The sequence below is a fragment of the Polyergus mexicanus genome, unplaced genomic scaffold (genome assembly GCF_030449975.1).
Source record: "Polyergus mexicanus isolate NDT 795.1 unplaced genomic scaffold, iyPolMexi1.0 SCAF_3, whole genome shotgun sequence".
Classification (NCBI taxonomy): Eukaryota; Metazoa; Arthropoda; class Insecta; order Hymenoptera; family Formicidae; genus Polyergus; species Polyergus mexicanus.
Window position 1 is genome coordinate 10,115,906 of NW_027223323.1, and position 18,471 is coordinate 10,134,376.

At 36.9% G+C, this 18,471-nt stretch overlaps 3 protein-coding genes across 10 annotated transcripts in view; 2 read left to right on the forward strand and 1 right to left on the reverse strand.

The window, feature by feature from the left end:
- The first annotated feature begins 550 nt into the window (after window positions 1-550).
- On the forward strand, window positions 551-1,587 carry LOC138931609 (huntingtin-interacting protein K). The gene is made up of 3 exons (XM_070292558.1): window positions 551-785; window positions 1,099-1,206; window positions 1,288-1,587. The coding sequence occupies exons 1-3, from the start codon at window positions 630-632 to the stop codon at window positions 1,381-1,383; spliced, it is 360 nt and encodes a 119-aa protein (XP_070148659.1). The 5' UTR covers window positions 551-629; the 3' UTR covers window positions 1,384-1,587.
- A 343-nt stretch (window positions 1,588-1,930) lies between these two features.
- LOC138931888 (uncharacterized) lies at window positions 1,931-4,697 on the forward strand. The gene is made up of 6 exons (XM_070293122.1): window positions 1,931-2,077; window positions 2,227-2,328; window positions 2,419-2,482; window positions 2,578-2,682; window positions 3,116-3,269; window positions 3,400-4,697. The coding sequence occupies exons 1-6, from the start codon at window positions 1,978-1,980 to the stop codon at window positions 3,529-3,531; spliced, it is 657 nt and encodes a 218-aa protein (XP_070149223.1). The 5' UTR covers window positions 1,931-1,977; the 3' UTR covers window positions 3,532-4,697.
- The window catches only part of Rdx (BTB/POZ and MATH domain-containing protein rdx), an 89,344-nt gene continuing 73,133 nt past the window's right edge, over window positions 2,261-18,471 (reverse strand). For 4 of the 8 annotated variants that reach the window (XM_070293118.1, XM_070293121.1, XM_070293120.1 and 1 more), the window contains 7 exons: window positions 9,358-9,494; window positions 8,466-8,617; window positions 8,103-8,242; window positions 7,846-8,023; window positions 7,315-7,636; window positions 3,339-7,130; window positions 2,261-3,259 (listed from right to left, as the gene is read on the reverse strand). In XM_070293118.1, coding sequence (XP_070149219.1) covers window positions 6,986-7,130; window positions 7,315-7,636; window positions 7,846-8,023; window positions 8,103-8,242; window positions 8,466-8,617; window positions 9,358-9,494 — 1,074 coding nt within the window. In that variant the 3' untranslated portion in view covers window positions 2,261-3,259; window positions 3,339-6,985. The remainder of the gene's footprint in view (window positions 3,260-3,338; window positions 7,131-7,314; window positions 7,637-7,845; window positions 8,024-8,102; window positions 8,243-8,465; window positions 8,618-9,357; window positions 9,495-18,471) is intronic. The other 4 variants (XM_070293114.1, XM_070293116.1, XM_070293115.1 and 1 more) reach the window with 4 other exon arrangements.

The window sequence follows — 18,471 nt, forward strand, 5'->3', positions numbered from 1 at the left end:
AACTTGCGTTTTCTATTGGATATCGAAAGTGTATTATCGATATTATTAGTATTATTATTAGTTATAATTTATATAAAAAAAAAATAGAAACGTGGTAAATTATTGTTATATTTCTCAAAAGCTATTCTGCGGAGTTTTCTGAACACTGTTGTTGAGAAAGATTTTTTTTTACGAAGCGAGTTTTCTGCATTAGCCAATCGGAAACATCACAGCAAGAACAGGTCTGTGATATGCATAGACATAGTATATCTAGACCGAATGTTGAGGAGTGGGAGCCGCGGTACACGTAGAAGAGGATATACTCTGTTTCGTGCCCCTTGCGTTCTCACTCGCTCGCACGTAGCATGACGAAAGAGAGCGCTATGCTCTATGCGAGCGAGAGAGAGAGAGCGCAAGGAGCACGAAACAGAGTATGTCCTTTTCTACGTGCATCTTTACCCCTACTCCTTAAATAAAGACAGACGCTCGGTTTAGACATACTATGTCTATAGTCTAGATATACTATGTCTATGGTGATACGATTGTTTCTTTCTCAAAATTGCGCCGCCCCTTCTTTATGGCTCATTCCAATATATATCTATAGCATGTATTATAACGGAGTTTAATGGCATGGATGTCTCGCTTAAAAAATGGCGGATGACGATGTGAATGGAGATTCTGACGATGTACAGCAGGAAAAATCTCAGAAGAAAGCAGCCAAATATGATAGCGGCGCGGCGGATTTGGAGAAGGTGACCGATTATGCCGAGGAAAAGGAAATTTCATCCTCCGATGGATTTTCTTGTGTAAGCATGAGACCCCTTGTTTACACGTGCATCACGATCCTCGATCGTATGTTTACGTTTTTTTTTCATAAATCCAAAGTGTCAATGAATACAACTTTCTAAACAATTTTCCAAAGTCATTACATCTTTATGCAGCGGAGCTATGCACTTGGGGAAAAAAAAAAAAAAAAAAGAGGATTCTAGATCAGAAATATTGTCTCAGATAATTTAAAGTGTAACTTATTCTTTCTACTTACATATTTCATATCGTTTAGTTTTGTTTTTACATGTACCAACTTTTAATTTTGATATTCGCATTAAAAATGTCTAACAGGCTCTCAGTATAATCGGTGATCGTCGAAATAAGGAAGCCGCAGAAAAGAAGGCCAAAGAGAAGGAACTGCTCAAAGTATCTATAAAAAAGGAAGATGTTGATTTAATTGTAAGTATAAAACTATTATACATATTCTCTGCTTGATTATTGGAAATTTGAACAAACTAAAAGAACTTATCTTTATTTCAGATGAAAGAGATGGAGATTAATCGAGTTTTAGCCGAACAGACACTCAGGGAACACAGAGGAGATATTGTAGACGCATTAGTAACATTAACTAATTGATGTTGTATAGAATGTAGAATATTCCGACATACAAAACTCTAAATTCCATTGTAAATTATACAATCAGAAGATTTTGATTATAAATCTTTGATTAATATTTATTGATATATACATTACATTATATATAATATCTATATATTTTCGTCATTCTCATTTGTTTTCATGAAGAAATTTCTCTACTATATCTACAAAAAAATAATTAAATAAATAGATACATTTATATATTCATTTATACATTTATAGAGAATATTTATTAAAGATAATATTTACCAAAATTTAATGTGGCAATAATTAATGGGACAAGTGATTTTATGATTATCAATATAAGGAAATACCTGTTCCTCTTTGAAACTCCTGATTACGTATGTTATCAGACATCCATATTGATAAGATTAATAGTATGAGCATAAATATCATACTTTAAACAGTACAAAGTCAGAAGTATATTTGTATTTGAAGTGGCCATTTGTTTTATCTTAATATGTTTCCGCTTGTGAAGATACTTTTTTGTCCATAGTGGTGTTGTTTTACATAATCAATTATAGCAAACTGTAATTAATTGTAAATTATGCTAGTGTAAGCGATATTTGGATAATGGCTCGTTCATTTATATACAAATATGATGTGATGAAGGTATTATTATTGGGATATTTATATTTTTATATTGCATATATATGTCCAGCAAAGAGTTTAGGTATGTAACGATACTTATATTTTTATATATAAGGTGTATATAGTCTTTTTAATTTTTCTGTCACTTTAATATACGACAACAATGTGAAAAATATTATTGACTTTTTAACAATATTTCTACAATATAAAAAATATTTCTTATTTTCACAGATTTAAGTACTTCGTGGGAGATTAGGGATGAATATACTAGTTTGGAGAATTGTACATATAACATCAAATTAAGAACGTGTATTTGCTGGAAGAATTATCTTGGTGAGTTTATATCAAAACTTTTGCACGTATTTTTTTAATCTTTTTAAATATCTATATTGCATTGCTTTACTTTCTTCTTGCTTTTTGCAGATAGATGTGTAATCTGTTGTTCTGGCACTTCATGCTGTTCCTGCTATGATTGTACTTTGTGTTGGTAAGAGTGTCTTGCACACTCATATGCTACAATGCCTCTTATCTTTTATGAATAACAGGATCGATTTTTCTAGGAAGCGAAAATTTTTATTTCAGGAAAATGCAACAGCGATTCACAACAATAACGCAGATCAGTATTTTCATGTTGTTCGGGTTTGGTCTTATTGGCTTAATCTTAATTTACTGCAAAATATGCTATAGGTATGAACGCATCCGATAAATTCACTCTTCTGAATTTCTCACGTTCTTGTTATCATTATTCATATAAAACGCAATTATAATAAATTGTAATAAATTCATAATCACATAGTTGTAAATATAGCTTTGTCATCAAAATTCGGTATCTTTTCGTTTTTACTTTCGTATATTGATCTTAATTGATAGCGTTTTATCAATGGCATCAGAACAAAGAAACATAATTATATTGTTGAACATTTTTGATATTCTAGTTATATTTACCAGTATTATTTTATCAGTAAAAAAATTTTTTCTCATGTATGTTTTATCCCATAGTTTCTGGGCGATCACAAATTTTGATTTTTCTTATTAAGCGTCAAAAATAAAAATCATTTTTGCTAAAAAGTTAATTAATTCCACAAGACAAAATATTTTGATATTTCCTCAATTTCCACAGGTCGAGGCAACGTATCACACGCACACGATCCATCGCGTTACAAGAGGAGCGTGATACGCAGTGCAGTACTATCGAAGATCTACGAGACAGACCACCTCCGTACAACGAAATGGCTTATAATGCTCCTCCTCTTTACACGTCTCCCTATAACAGGGTATATAAATTTTAATCCATTAATTGTGATAAAAATGTGTGTATATATGTGCATGTTTTTATGACTCACCATATGACAAAAGATAAACGTTGAAATGTTTCCTGATGATAAAATCACATATTTTTTACAGGCATCTATGCAGGAAGCTCCGCCATCGTATCCAGGAACGCCGAAACTGCAAGAGAGATCCCAAAACACCAACGACCAATTCTCCTCAAGACATTCCACGTTTGTTGCTTCTTCTATCGCTCAACACATGTAACGTAATATTTCTGCAGATATACACATATAGATGATAATTCCCTATATATCTCTATATAGATATGCGATTTTAATAAAAAATGTAAATTCAACTTAAAAGAAATTTTCTATTCTTATCGTTTCGATGTAATCAGAAACAAGATATAAATCGCGTGCGAAGAATTAGATTGTTAAATTACATTGTCATTTTTTAAGTCTAAAATTTATAAAAATTCAAATTTTCTTACTTTTTTTTGTTTGACACGATAAAAAATTGCGCAGTTCTTTTCTTACAACTCGAATAAAGGCACAATATCGCAACATTGTAGCAGTGAAGGGTGATGAAAATTACGCCCCACAATTATATAATGAAAATGTCATTTATTTGATGTGGTGCAATGACTTAAAGTAAAATGGAAAATGAATGTCTGTATGAGCTGGGTTTAATGAATGGCGCGCGTGTAACAATTTCTCGGAAATCAACCACTACCGCCGCCACCATTCATCGTTTTACAAAACAGCGCTTCGAATTTTTAAATGCAATATACAACGGAAGTATATATTCGTGTATATATATGTATGTGTGTATGTGTATCAGAGAGCGGGCGTGCGGTAGCGGCTAGTAGTAGCGAGTGGTGTGATCGATCGGTCGCCAACACGCGCCGGCTTTCATCATGATGAGGTAACACTTGTCTCTTACTTGTACTTAATAGTTTATCAAATTATATATCCAGTCATACATTTATATTATTCTTGTTGCGGTTCTTACACGCGAAATTGCGCCTACATCTGTGTTTTTTTTTCTTTGATCTGTATTTTAAGGATTTTGCTATTTTATTATCGAAATTTGCTTTTGCTCTCCATTTTTCTTTCTCTTTTTCTTTCTTCCCTAGGAAAAGATATTCACAACGTGATACGTGTATTCCACGAAAGAAATCGCCGCACAGTCCCAAAGATAGATACGAGAATTAAAGAATTGTCGCGAATTTTTAAAATATGAATGAGTAACGGCCGTAATCTGTTCCTTAAATTGCTACTATACCTATTTTCATCCCTTATTTCTCTTGTCATTGAAATTCTATTAAGACCTAATTGTAAGACTCAAATTAAGAGATTGGAGTAGAAAAACAGTGGAAAAGTTCTCCTAACTAGATTTCCATCATTAATTCAATTTCTTTGATAGTCCTATTATTTGATGCTACAATGAATGTGTATACTTCCTAATTTGTATAAATTTTTTTATATTATATTTAATTAAAGTGTTGGTAGCGTGTTCAAGGAACATGAATTTAGCGCAATCTGTAAAATCAAAATAAATTATATGCACATTAATTATTGTACGATTTCATAAAAGTATCGGATCCTTCTCGTATATAGAAATTTGCATTCAGTTCTTTTATATAAAATACACAGCAGATATGTACAGTGTGTAAAAATCTTAAAATCGAAAGTGACGCGCTAGATTTGGGACTGTCCGGATAACGACTGTCGCTTATTGTATTGTATTTTGTATAACAAGTAAATATTCACTGGCTGCCAGGATCGTCAGGGGAAATCTGTCTCTAGAAAGGATTGATTACACACAATTGCAGTAATTACAGTGGTCTTATCACAGAACATGTATGGCATTAATCATCATCATTAATGTGTAAATGGTAATAAGCATTTCACATATTTAAAACTCGGTTTCTCTCGGTAAAGCTAAAAAGATCGGAGGATCAGGAAGCCAGTACTAAACGATTGATTATTATTTTTGCCTCTTGTGTGGTTGCCCATAATTCAGTTCATTGACCATATATAATTTTACATTCCAATCAAATTAATGACACAAAAAAAGAGAATTAAGAAACACGAAAATTATCAACATCGCGTTATATAAATTGATCAACGTGTATTTTCCATAATTCTTTTAACCTGATTTATTTTCTATTCTTCTCTCGTCCATTTACAATTATCAACTTTAAATTACGGATTGCGTAATGTTTCTAAAATAACGTAACGCAATCAGTGTGCGCACGGAAATGTATAATAGACATTCCCGTAATATTTAACATAGATTCGATAAATTATGGACAACCCTAAATTTAATAACATAATCATTAATAATAATAATAATAATAATAATAATAATAATAATAATAATAATTCCATTCTATCATTTCACTTACTAATATGCAATACTTCAGAAAACAAGACAAACTGTGCCTACCGATGTGGGATACTGGGAGCTAGGGGATAAGGGGATAGGGGATAGGAAATTGAAGTAGGGTTTATCGCCGCAAAAAGAGAGGAGGGGGAAGGGGGAGAAGGGAAAGATATTTTTATACTTTTAGACAAAAAAATATACAAAAATACGGATTAGGGCACGGTTTGCGTAGCGTTAATAGTAATAATAATAATAATAATAACCGTAGATATATATGTTTAAGAGAAAGAGATCATAAAAAAAGAACACTAACTAAAATGATTTCTCCGTCTTGGAAGAGTTTGAGACGCGCTAGAATTAAAAAAAATCACTACTATCGGTAGAAACAAACAAAGTATCTAATTCTCTCCGTGTTGCTCGACGCGTCGAGCGAACGGCGTCACGGGGGCATCCCCCTTTGACCCATTCTTTTTTTTCTTTCTTTCGACAAAGGAACAAAATATTTAATCGTCTGGCCGACGTCTATCACAAACTCCCTTCGTGCATCACGCTTTGTTGTCGTTGCGGCAATTTATGGCGACGAGCCACGTGGAGAGAAACTCCTTGCCTCCTTGGTCCTCTCTGGTTATATACTCTTTAACGTCTCGCGGGCGGCCGTATGCTTCTAGTTTGTTCGTTTATTGGTAACGGAAACGAAACAAAACCATGATGATGATGATGACACGTTCCTCGCGACACATCCCATTGTGTCACTGAGAACTGATCGATTGGCATCGGCATTGGCATTGAAGAAAAATGAACGCGTTGCTCGTTCACAGTGCTACGATGAAATCGAATCGCGCACAGGCCGGTCGAAAAGTTCGATACGTCTGCTGGTGGGATGTGAGGATGTGAGTGTGGGTGTGTAGATTTTCAGAGATGTCTCTCTCCTCTTCGACGTACGGCACTACTGATGTGATCGTATCATGCCGAGTTCTCTTCACTACCGACACTCACTTGAACACAAGAGTCTGGGCACACGTGTGTAGGAATGCGCTTTTTTAAACTCGCCCTCGACCGACCGGACGGACCAGACGGTTCTTTTCTTCCTCCCGTCGATCTCTGGACATTCTCAACCAAAGCTCGTAGACAGTCAGTTGGTTCTCGCGTCGGTTTTCGGAGTTGATTTTTTTCTTTTTTTTCTTTTTAGACCAGAGGATGGCGCACTAGGAAACATTTATTTAGCACTACTATTATACTTCGTTATATCACTGTACACAAAGGTTCAAGAGGGATGTAAAAGTGGTGGGGGCGATGTGGAGGTCATGCCCTGGGCCAGCGGTGACTGCTTTCAGCTCTGTTTCACCCGTTTCCTGGGCGGTCCGACCGGTGGGATTTGTTGAGTTGCCAGCGCCCGGAAAGCTTCCGCTATTAAGTGCGGGTGGGAGTTTACCATGGACTTGAAACCTGGAGTATCCATCACGTCTGTCGCATGTCTGTAAGAAGTGTTCGCGAGTGGATTAGAGATGGCCAAGATCCGTCGCGCGCGTGCATTCTTAGCACAGTTAAAGAATATAATTTTGATCCTTATAACAATAGAACAAAATTATCTCTTTTAGCCGATGACGAGCCAAAATATCGCATTTTGCGACAAAATTTTCTTTCTCTACGAAAACTTACGTATTAATGAAGTCTATCGCTTGCTCCTTGAGTTGAAGAGCGCTATGGAGATCGGCAAGTATGAGAATTTCGGCCGCGTTCTCGATGGCTAAACTCGTACAAAGTGCTTCCTCGCACATCACTTTTAGCCTCTCTAGCGCATACTTGTCCGCTGCAGCCAACAGATCATCCGCCATCTTTTCCAAATTAGCCGCTTTACCGGTATAGATAAATCGCAGCATTTCTCGTAATACCTCGTGGTCTACGTCGGTGATATCCACACGATTTTGCTTTCTCTCTTCCATTTCATGTTCGAACATTGCTGAGAAAACTGGACTTCGTGCTGCAAATAATAAGATAAATCAAACTTTGTTTTAGAGACATCAATTTATTCATAATTTTATTGAGAAAAAGTTCTCTTTTCTTTCATTCATTCAGTAAAAGATTCTCGTATCTCATCGTTTTACATTTTACATTTAAGCATATATAGCATAAGAGTTTCCGTCTATCTATATCAATAAATGTAAATGAAGCAATAGAGCGAAGTCTCACCTGCGAGAATCGCCTTGTGCGCGTGGAACTCTCTTCCACAGACAGTGAGCGTTACATCGCTAAATTTTTGGTTCTCAAACAGCAACCCGAGATCGTCGGGCAATCGGCATTCCGGCACTTTAAATTGTGTCGTATTACTCTGCCCAGAGATGTTTACACTATCAGCTACAACGCTGACCTAAGAAGACAATAAAATTATGCAAATATAACGAGACGTTCAGCATAACAAGATCGAATAAGTGTGATAATCGACATACAAAGGTATATACCTCGCAGAATATCGTGAGTTTGTCATCCGGTAGCAGCCCATTGGCCTCGTCCAGAAGAAAGTCTCTCCTGATGAATTTCTTGAAGCCCCAATCTTTACCCTGGACAAACCTATACGCACGTTGACTCTCTGCAAGGACAAATAAAAAAGATTAAGTTTGATAATTGGGGATATCTTATAATCGTGCTCCAACTAATCTTCTTATTTCATCAAAAATTAAAGATTGACTTTCGTCTCAAAAGAATTGTCACGAAAAAGATAAGCGAAAATCTTTAAAATACCCTGCATTGCATCCGTATATGTACACACCGGTGATACAGATTAATTACGCATGTAACATTTGCCGACTTACCCATTGCTTTGGTTTCTTCTCTTTTGGCATTAAGAATAGAAAATTTAAACTTTGCTCTGACTTCGGATTTGTTGCACGAAACGAGAAGGAGATACAGTGATAGGTAGTCTTTGCTCTCCTCATCCAGGCCCTTAGGATTCACTCTCAGACACCTAGAAACCAATTATCGCATCAATTGACACGATTACTGCCGTTGCCGCTATATTTTATTCTCTTTCGATATCACAATGTTATACATTTTTAAATTTATCTCTCAGATTTTCTTTCAATTTGAAAATTCGATTTGTATGATTGGCAGTCTCGTGTTACTCTTAAGATTTCATCTTCAAATGTATTAATACGATAATAAAAAAATCACTTTCATAATCTCACCGTTCATTTAGACTCACATTTCTTTAAAATTTCCAAGACTCTGTTCTACACAGAATGCGCTCGATCTTTCGATTTAACAACATCGATCAATATCCATATTTAAATGCTACAGTATATAATTACGTATACAATGAAATTCATAATTCAAAGTTTTGCTATTATTAAAGTACGCTTTATAAATTATCGACAGACTATTATTGCATATATTTATATATTACACTTTGCAAACGTTACTCGGACTTGTTCTCTCAGCGCTAAATGAATGTGTCAATAGATACAAACACTTCCGCTAATTGCCTAATCGCGCACGATTCAACACAAAACTCGATTGCTACTGACACGCACAACCGCTTATCTCGCTTCGGTTCGTATGCAATGCAAAGAATCTTAAACAATTTTTTTTTTTTTTTTTTTGTTTCCTCGGATCCGTTCTCTTACGTTGCGATTAAGTATGCCGAGTCTGCGACCGAGACACTATGATCGATGATAATGATGATGATGATGATGATGATGTTCTTACCATTTCAACTTGTCGTTGGCCCCTGCGGAGAACGTGGACGACTTAAGCACCTCACCCATCTCTTCGCGGCAAAAACTGAAGTTATTTATCGTCCACATGTAGCTGAACTTAACCACCTTCACCTGTGCACATAAGACCTTCAAATGCGATACCACGTCAGAGTCTATCCCGTGGAAGCTAGCTTAATCTAACTACGCTAAAAAGGCTACGCAAACACCCGTTCACGGCCGTCATCCCCGATGAGGGTTTGCTCTTACAGTTTACAAAATCAATCTATTTCTTTCGGCTCCTGCATAGGAGATGGAACTATGTATGTAATTAAATATTTGCGATAGAAGATACCGCGAAACAAATTTACATAACTCCTTAAAACAGCTTTGAATAAAATAATCGGCGAGGATCGGTCTTCTTCAGACGCGAGGGATAAATTTGTCTTTGGCGAAAATAAAAAATTTTTATTCTCTATTTTAATACGTTTCCAAATCGTGATGACTTCTTTGTACTTGGTCAGTGGTGTTAGTTAAACTGTATAATGGCAGCTGAACTCTTAGAAGTGAGACACATCCGGCGATTATGAATTATCAGCACGACATAGTAAACGCCCTATCGCCGTAGTTAAATTGCAGCTATCTAATCACGTTTACGAGTTGTCTGCGTTTCGCGTATATTCAATTAGTATTCCTTTGTATCAGCGTAAAAAAAAAAAAAAATAAATAAATATTGTATCATCGCGATGAAAGTCCAAAAGTCTCTATTTGTCGAAATTATGTTCGTTAGATTTCGAAACCGACGCTTCGTGTCGGTTGTAAACAAATGTTAGTCTTTATTATATGTTAATGCCGAGACCGTGAAAAGCTCTTCACAGTACGAAATTCTTTCGAATCGAGATCGGCCTTGAAAATGAAGTACTACAAATACCAGCGGTAGCGCAGAGGATAATAAGGGGCACCAAGGGGGATTCCAAGGTTGAATTGAATGCTCGGCCCGCTTACGCAATTCTCTTAAAGTATACACGGATGGATTTAACGGTAGAGGCGTGACTTTAGTTATTTCGAAGGACCAGCATTTTTTTCTTTCCGCCTGCCTTTGTCGATAACGGTTTCGACGCATATGTGTGACCGCTTTTTTTTTTTTTTTTTTTGTCGCCCCGCGGGAGTTCGCATTAATATGCATCGACATCGCAGACGCGGATTGGGACTAATCGGATCGGGTTCTCACCTCTCTTCGTCTTCAACGTCGTACGATAAATTTCGAGACTTCGTTTGCTTAGGTGAAGCCGTTTAAATGGTAGATGGTAGATAAAATTATCGGGTTTTGCGCAGAGAATTTTTTAAAACGAACGATCGCAGAAGCAAGACGCAGAAACGAAGGTAGGGAAGAAACTCTACACAAGAAGATCGAGTCTCCGAAAGAAGTCAATGATCTTTGACGTCAGCCCCGTGTGTACGACCTTGGCGAACGAACGTTAGCCCGCGGCCAAATCTATTCGTCTAGTATTGCTTAATGGTGAACTTTGCGTAGGGTTCTTATCGGCTATCTATGGTAACTATCGCGACGTCCTCGCGCACCGTGAGAAACGATGCTCTCAATACATACACGATAAGTGAGATACGATATTTTATTATGTTCTCCAAAAAAATAAAATCTCTTTTCGCGAATTCCAATCGATAAGAATTAAAGAGAGAGAGAGAGAGAGAGAGAGAGAGAGAGAGAGAGAGAGAAGAAGAAGAAGAAGCAGAAGAAGAAGAAGAAGAAGAAGAAGAAGAAGAAGAAGAAGAAGAAGAAGAAGAAGAAGAAGCAGAAGAAGAAGAAGAAGAAGAAGAAGAAGTTCTTTTTCATACAATGTCACAATAAAAAGGGGATAATCGATTTAATTAAATGGCTTTGAAAAAACAACCGGTTGTCATCATATTAAATCTATTTCTATTTAAATTAATGTCAGAGATTAAATGCGTAAAAATCTGGCAATTGTTGAGAAAATAATGAATTTAGTTGTATCATTAAGGGAGGATTTAAAGTAGATCGAAAAATGTTGACACTCTAATGACTTTGGTTATTAAAATTAAAAAGATACCTACATGATGTAAGAGAATAAAACTGAAAATTAAATTTTTTTGCATTAAAATTATATTTATATACCAAAGATTCAAAAGACACTCAACATTTGCATAATTGATGGTAATGATAGAAATTCAATTGTAGCGATTATAGCGATTACAAAGTCGACTCTAAATAGAACCTTACAAGTTTTATCGGTAAAACTTTTCTACCGCGAAATAGAGTACGATATAACGTCGTGTTGGGTTCAGATTGTTACGGCGAAATGTTTTAAAAATTTATCTTCTCGACAAATGCGCACCACACAGGTTCACGATGAGCCACAATGAATGACACAATGAGTGATTCGAGTCGCACAAGAATCTCTCTGCTTGCCGTCTATTATCCGTAGGAATGGGACAAAGGAAAGCGTGAGAAATATCCGCGAGATAAACTACATCTCCGCTCTCAATAATCTAAGTGAAAGTTCTTTTCTCTTTTCAATTTACAATCGTAAGCAAGATACGTTATTCGAAGCTTTATCTAATCCTTTCGCGAATTGATTTAATCATTTATTTTATAATATAAGCTCCGATTACTCCGATTACTCCGACTAATTAAAATTTGAGAACGTACGTGGCGCGATAAAAAGTAAAATTAAAATATTTTTAAAAAATATCGAGCTCATTACTTCAAATTATCGTCAAATCCAAAGAATTCTTATTCTTCAAAAGTTTCGTTTAAGAGAACATAGGACAGAGAGAGAAAGAGAGAGAAGGAATATTTTATACTCTGTCAGAAGGATACTTAATCGGCATTCTTGGATTGAGAGGCATTCGCGCGTCAAGAACTTCTGTCCTTCGATTTTTTTCTCTTCGATCGCGTGCATATCGCGCATTTATTCACGATCGCCGGACGGATGAGTTCGATGATCCTCGTCTCGTCGTTGACCTTCGCGCATCGGAAGCTTAAGGTCGACATTCGCGTCGTCGAGAAGCAGGAAGGAGGTGGCTATATCTCTCCCGCAAGAGTTCAACGCACGCTTGTACTGTAATCTCCTTCGTGGCCGGTTACTTCTTACAACGCGATTCGTTTGCCCGGCAGGAAGCAAAAAGGCAGAAGAGCCGTGTGTGACGCCTCGCTGTAGCGAGGGATGGAGGAAGGGGGTGGCGGGGGGAGGGGGAGGGGAATACCGGATGAATCGAGCTTTGATAATAAATCGATCATGCCCGACATATGTTTTGTACTGCATTAAAAAAAAAAAAAAAACTTCCGGATTGCAATGGAAAGGATATTTTTTAGGATCTAGCGATACCTATTTTAAAGAACCCACTCAAATATCTCAGAAACACTGCATTAAATCGAAAAATGTTTCAAACAAAAGTTTTGTGGCTTCAAGGGGGCCGTAAGATGGTGACAATGATTTGACCTTGGAAAATCATTTGAAGGTCATGCGAAGGTCAACTTTAAAATCTTAAACGGAAACCCTCATATTTTATTTAGTATTCTTGTAGCTGACATCGAGAGCTTTCCAAAACACTATAATAAAGTATTTTTTCATTAAGTACTTTTTGAGTTATTTTATATTTTAATCTGACATATTTTGATATAAAAAATTAAATATCTCAGAAAATATTTAGTTTTTGATAATCTTACCGTAATACTTCTATGTACAGAATAATGAGACAAATCAATTAGTATAAAAAAAAAATTGTTTTTAAGAAAATTGTTTACAATGTTTTTTTAAACAATTATTTGTTTTTTTTTTGGCACTAATTAATTTGTCTTATTATTCTGTACGTAGAAGTATTACGGTAAAATGATCGAAAACTGAATATTTTACGAAATATTTTATTTTTTATATCGAAATATGTCAGATTAAAATATAAAATAACTCAAAAAGTACTTAATAAAAAAATACTTTATTATAGTGTTTTGGAAAGCTCTCGATGTCAGCTACAAGAATACTAAATAAAAAATGGGGTTTTCTATTTAAGATTTTAAAGTTGACCTTCACATGACCTTCAAATTATTTTCCAAGGTCAAATCATTGTCACCATTTTATGGTCCCCTTGAAGCCCCACAACTTTTGTTTGAAACATTTTTCGATTTAACGCAGTGTTTTTGAGATATTTGAGTGGGTCCTTTAAAATGGGACACCCTGTATAAAACATTGCTTTTTCATCGATGCTTTTATTTTGAGGGAAAATAATTGAGTTGTGTGTGTGTGTGTGAAGAGAAAAATAACTCGAAAACAGAAAGAGATTTTCTTCTCGATAAGATTCTTAATAATTATTTTAACATTATTATTCGCATATATATAAACAAACTTTCCGAGATTTCAAAATGATATAGAATCTTCACAATTCGCATGATTTGCAGTGCATTAAAAAAAATTTCATTGTTGCGAACAATCTTTACTGCGTTTTCTGCTGGGAAATTAGTTGCGTTATGCTCGCAAAGCGGAAAATTTTCAACCGGTGAAGGAGTACACCATTTTCTTGAGTTAATCTCGTTTCCTACGACGTAATCCTACGCATTGGTAACGTGCCAAGAGCTAGACTTCTTCGTTCATCGAGTACGAATAACTCTCGCCCGATGTTCGCGTGTATGTATTGTTCCTTTTCTGACAGCTAACAGATGTACGTGACGACAAAACCAATAATGCAACTGTGATTCATATGGGAAATAATTGCTGCGACGATATAAAGGAAGAGGAATCTGTTGCTATTTCTCGCTTCAAGTATAAATTCGTAAAATCACAACATCATAAACAAGTAAAGATACATTTAATATAGCCTACAACCAATTGTCTTTTTACAGGCATTTAATTAAATTAATTTCGATGAAGGACAACTAAAATTTCTTGAAAAAAAAAAAAAATTAAAAAGATGCTAAAAATGTGTGCGTTGTTTTTATCTAGTCTTTTTCTAATATACTCTTATATACATGGTACCCCAAAACCGCCGAATTTCCTTTTAACGGCGGATTCTCTGGCCAATTAAAAGGACATTCGAAGGTTTGGAGACTCTCTTCTGTATATTAAAATAATGACAACAAATATTTATAATTAATTTATCTATCTAAATTTTAAATCTTTAATCTTCAAGTTCTCTCGTGACGTCCAAATCTGTCGCATCTCCTCTACCAGAAGAGTTCGGAGATTATCGAATTCTCCACAAGGCTCCAGACTACCCGACAAAAATTATTAAAGATTCCAGGTTATTTGGAGTTAAAATCGCGGAATGAAATTTGCACCCAGTGTTCGTAAGTTCTGTTTGACGAGCGTGCGAAACGTCTCGCGAGACTATCCGCTCGAGCCTCGCGAGCGGAAGCGACGTGTAAAAGGCTCGAGAAGAGAGAAGGGTCAGAGGAAGGGTTCATCGTCTCTCCCGGGTGTTCCGCGTAGCGAGTCGGCGCGGATCGCCGCCACCAGGTGGAGCGGCGAGGAGGAGGCGGCGACGGCGGAGGAGGCGACCCGGTCGACGCCCCTAGGAGTCGTTCAACCCGTTCGCGGCGGTTGCCGACGATCGGCCTTGAATCACCCGTGCCCGTTTACGGGAGCGCCCGTAGAACGCGCGCGGGCCTCGAGAATCGAGCAGGCCAACACACCAAGCTCGGCAACTTCCGGTGAAACAGTCCTCCTGGACATGGTGCACGATCGCCGCGCCGAGGTAAACGGATCATCGCGAGTCGCGACGGAGATGAACGACCGCGAAAGAGGAGCGTCTTTACGAAAAATAATTCCTAAAGGCCACGCGCGTTACTCGCCGCGTATTATTATGCAATGGTTCGCCGATCTTTTTTTTCTTTTTTTTTTTTAATTTATCATATGAAATATTTTCGCGCCAATATCCAAATAAAGAATCTGTTCAAATTACCTCCTCGTGTTTAATTTCAATTTCCTCGTGTTTAATTTCGATCGGAATTCAATTTGATTTTTATAAAATCTGGCTCCAATATTGTCGCAAAGTCGCAATTTAAAAGCGAGAATTTTAGACTTTTTGTTATTTAAAATCATTTAAAGTGTAAAATATTAAATTTTCTTTCGCTTATCGGGAATATTTCAGATTTAATTATCGAGAATTATATTTTCTAAGTTTCCTAAAAAAAGATAAAAAATGCATTCAATCTTGGATTCATTCCGCAATGACATCGAACAACAGAGAGAAATTAAATTGTAATCTTTATTTAACTTCAGCTTAACGCCAACAAGTGGACTTGATTTACACAATACCTATAACTCACATACCTTCCTCATTCTCTCATACATACCCTTATAACTACCTTATATTCCTATTTTTTCTTATAACCTTCTCCTTCTCCTTCCAAATTTTCCTTAATAACCTTCCTTTCGCATCATCTAACACATCGTTCCACAATTTTTCCTCTACTTCATTCTCATGCTTACCTATTTCTATAAACCAACTTTTAGTTACGTCACAATCTTTAAAATAATGACTTATACAATCTTCGCCTATACCGCAAAATACACAGGCATACGCTTCCTTCCCTAACCAATATTTATCTCTATCCTCCATGTTTCCGCACCTTAACCTTAATAAAGCCTTTACGCTGTCGCCTAAATTTCCTATATCCACATTTCCTTCCCTTAAATACATTGGCCCTTATTTCCAAATCCTTGTATTTCTTATTATATCTAGCTTCCCTAATTTTATTATCCTCTAATTGTCTCTGCACTTCCCTGTCCCTATTTCTCAACTCCTCTCTAATATCAATTCCTTCCTCTCTTAAAATTTCTAATGCTTCGATACCCCACCCATTTCTATTATAATATTTTTCTCTCTCCCTACTGTACATATTCCCCCTCTATCTACTTCTTTTTCCATCCAACACTTTTTTACCCATCTACTTTCTTCCATACCTCTTATCTTTTCCTCATATCTCCAAGACCTTATACCCCACTCTATCCTTAATTTGTTTAAACCTAATTCTCTCGACATTAAATACCTTGGCGTACAGAATTCTAACCTGAATAACCATCTTACGTAATCTAACATCACTCTTTCTAATTCCTTCTTTTCCTCCCAGCCCCATATTTCCACTCCGTAAGACATTACAGAGAGAAATTAAATTTACACGTGCGAATAAAACGTCATAATCTACGAAGGCTATATACACAACGCGTTAAACACCAAAGGTTTCAGATGACGATACGATCATTTGGCAATAATTAATCTTGAACCTAGAATACCAGCGATGATATTCGAGGCTCGACTTTATAAAAAGTGTTCAAACCTAAAATCTACTACGCGATTGTTCGCGTGAGGGAAAACGAGGTTTGAGGAGGTATCGGCGCGCGCGATGTCGCAAAAATTTTTCGCGATAATCTCGAGGACGATCGTGACATTTGCAGCAACGCGTTCACTCGCCCTCTTGTCCTCGCGCTTTATCGACGATAAATGTGACCGATAAATCGCGACGGCTGATAGCGCGGATCGCCAAGGCGGAGTCGCTGACGCGGCGAGAAATCGGTCTCGTGAATTACGAAAGTTAACTGGAGCACGGATTGACTTTCGATTTATGGGCGAGTGCCGATGCCGCGCCAACGTCCATTCCATCGATTCGCGCGACTTTTACGTGGACGGCAAAATCGTAAAATTTAACAGTAACCATGCGCGCCCGCTTCTTGCAAAATCCGCGCGCGCGCGCGCGCGAGAGAGAGAGAGAGAGAGAGAGAGAGAGAGAGAGAGAGAGAGAGAACGTAATAACGTTCGCATTCTATCGCGCGCGCTGTCGAAATTAGAACGGTAGAAGTTATAAATATACGCACCGAGGAAAACCGTCAGACATTTTATTTACAGCCTGTGAATAAATATTTTTTTTTTAATTTTCGAGCATTTTCTCTCCAATGATTAAATATATCTCAGTACATTCACATGTTGCATTGCGTATTGAGGAGAACAGGGGAGAAAATTATTTCGTATCGTAAGGATTCGCGAAGAAGAGAACGCGTGAGGCTTTTGTCAAGTCTATAATAATATTGAGTATATAATGAGAGACTATATTTTCCTCATTATTATATCTGTCATTATTATCTACGCGCTATATTATTATTACACGTCAACTTTGTTATTTCATTTTCCAAATTTTATCTACCACTGTCAATGAACAATTGACCATTGTTGCTGGATCCCCCCGAGTCTGGGAGGAAAGAGGCTCGCCCAGGCTGATAATGAACCATGCAGCTATTTATCCAGCGTTCAGGGCGTCGACGTGGGCGCGTAATCGCGAATCGTAACTTCGTTACGATCCGTTCGTATTCGGGACGAAGCGGAAATGGAGAGGAAAAGGGACGGTGGAGCGAGTTTCCAACGAAAATCGCGAAACGTTTCCGCGACCGCGTCGGTCGCGGTGAGTTCCGAGGGGGAGGAGGCCGACGTGGAGAGTCAGCGGGACGGGAGATATTTAGTTGCAGGTCGTTCACATCGCGCGAGGGGGACGCGAGCGTGCAGTAAAAATAGAATGAGAGCGCCAGGAGCGCCTTCTCGACGACGACGTTACACGCCCGATGATCCTCCGCCGCGTCTCTCCAACCGCGAATCTTCCCCCTCGCCCTCCCCCTCCCACCCTTAATCCATACGGAGTATACCCATACAGCACCGCAAGATTGCAACAACATTGGAGCAACATTTTTCTGCAAAATTGCAACATTGCAGAAACATTACGAAATATTGCTGCAACGTTGTTATGATATTGCAGCAACAGTAAAATGTCCGCCTACAGAAATATTGCTATGTTGCTGCAATATAATATTGCAGCAATATAGCAATATAATGTATAAAAATAATTATAAAAATAATAATAAATAATATATAAAAAAAATAAATATACATAAAGCATAATAATGCTTTATGTATATTTATCGACACATAATATCTTTAACATATGAAAAAAATAATAAGAAATTAGGCATATAAGAATCAGGATTTAGTGTGTATATAGATTTTCTGTATTATAATAATAACGAAATTATAAATTGTAAATTTTTCGGTACACATTCGACTTCCTTCAGTGACAGAGAGTATCTAAGAGAAATAAGAAAAAACTCAATTT

Excerpts from the sequence above, each read along its gene's own strand:
- LOC138931609 (XM_070292558.1), top strand. The coding sequence starts at position 630 with ATGGCGGATGACGATGTGAATGGAGATTCTGACGATGTACAGCAGGAA. Across the intron at positions 786-1,098 it reads CCTCCGATGGATTTTCTTGT|GCTCTCAGTATAATCGGTGA; the intron begins GTAAGCATGAGA and ends AATGTCTAACAG. Across the intron at positions 1,207-1,287 it reads AGGAAGATGTTGATTTAATT|ATGAAAGAGATGGAGATTAA; the intron begins GTAAGTATAAAA and ends TCTTTATTTCAG.
- LOC138931888 (XM_070293122.1), top strand. The coding sequence starts at position 1,978 with ATGGCTCGTTCATTTATATACAAATATGATGTGATGAAGGTATTATTA. Across the intron at positions 2,078-2,226 it reads ATGTCCAGCAAAGAGTTTAG|ATTTAAGTACTTCGTGGGAG; the intron begins GTATGTAACGAT and ends TTATTTTCACAG. Across the intron at positions 2,329-2,418 it reads TTGCTGGAAGAATTATCTTG|ATAGATGTGTAATCTGTTGT; the intron begins GTGAGTTTATAT and ends TGCTTTTTGCAG.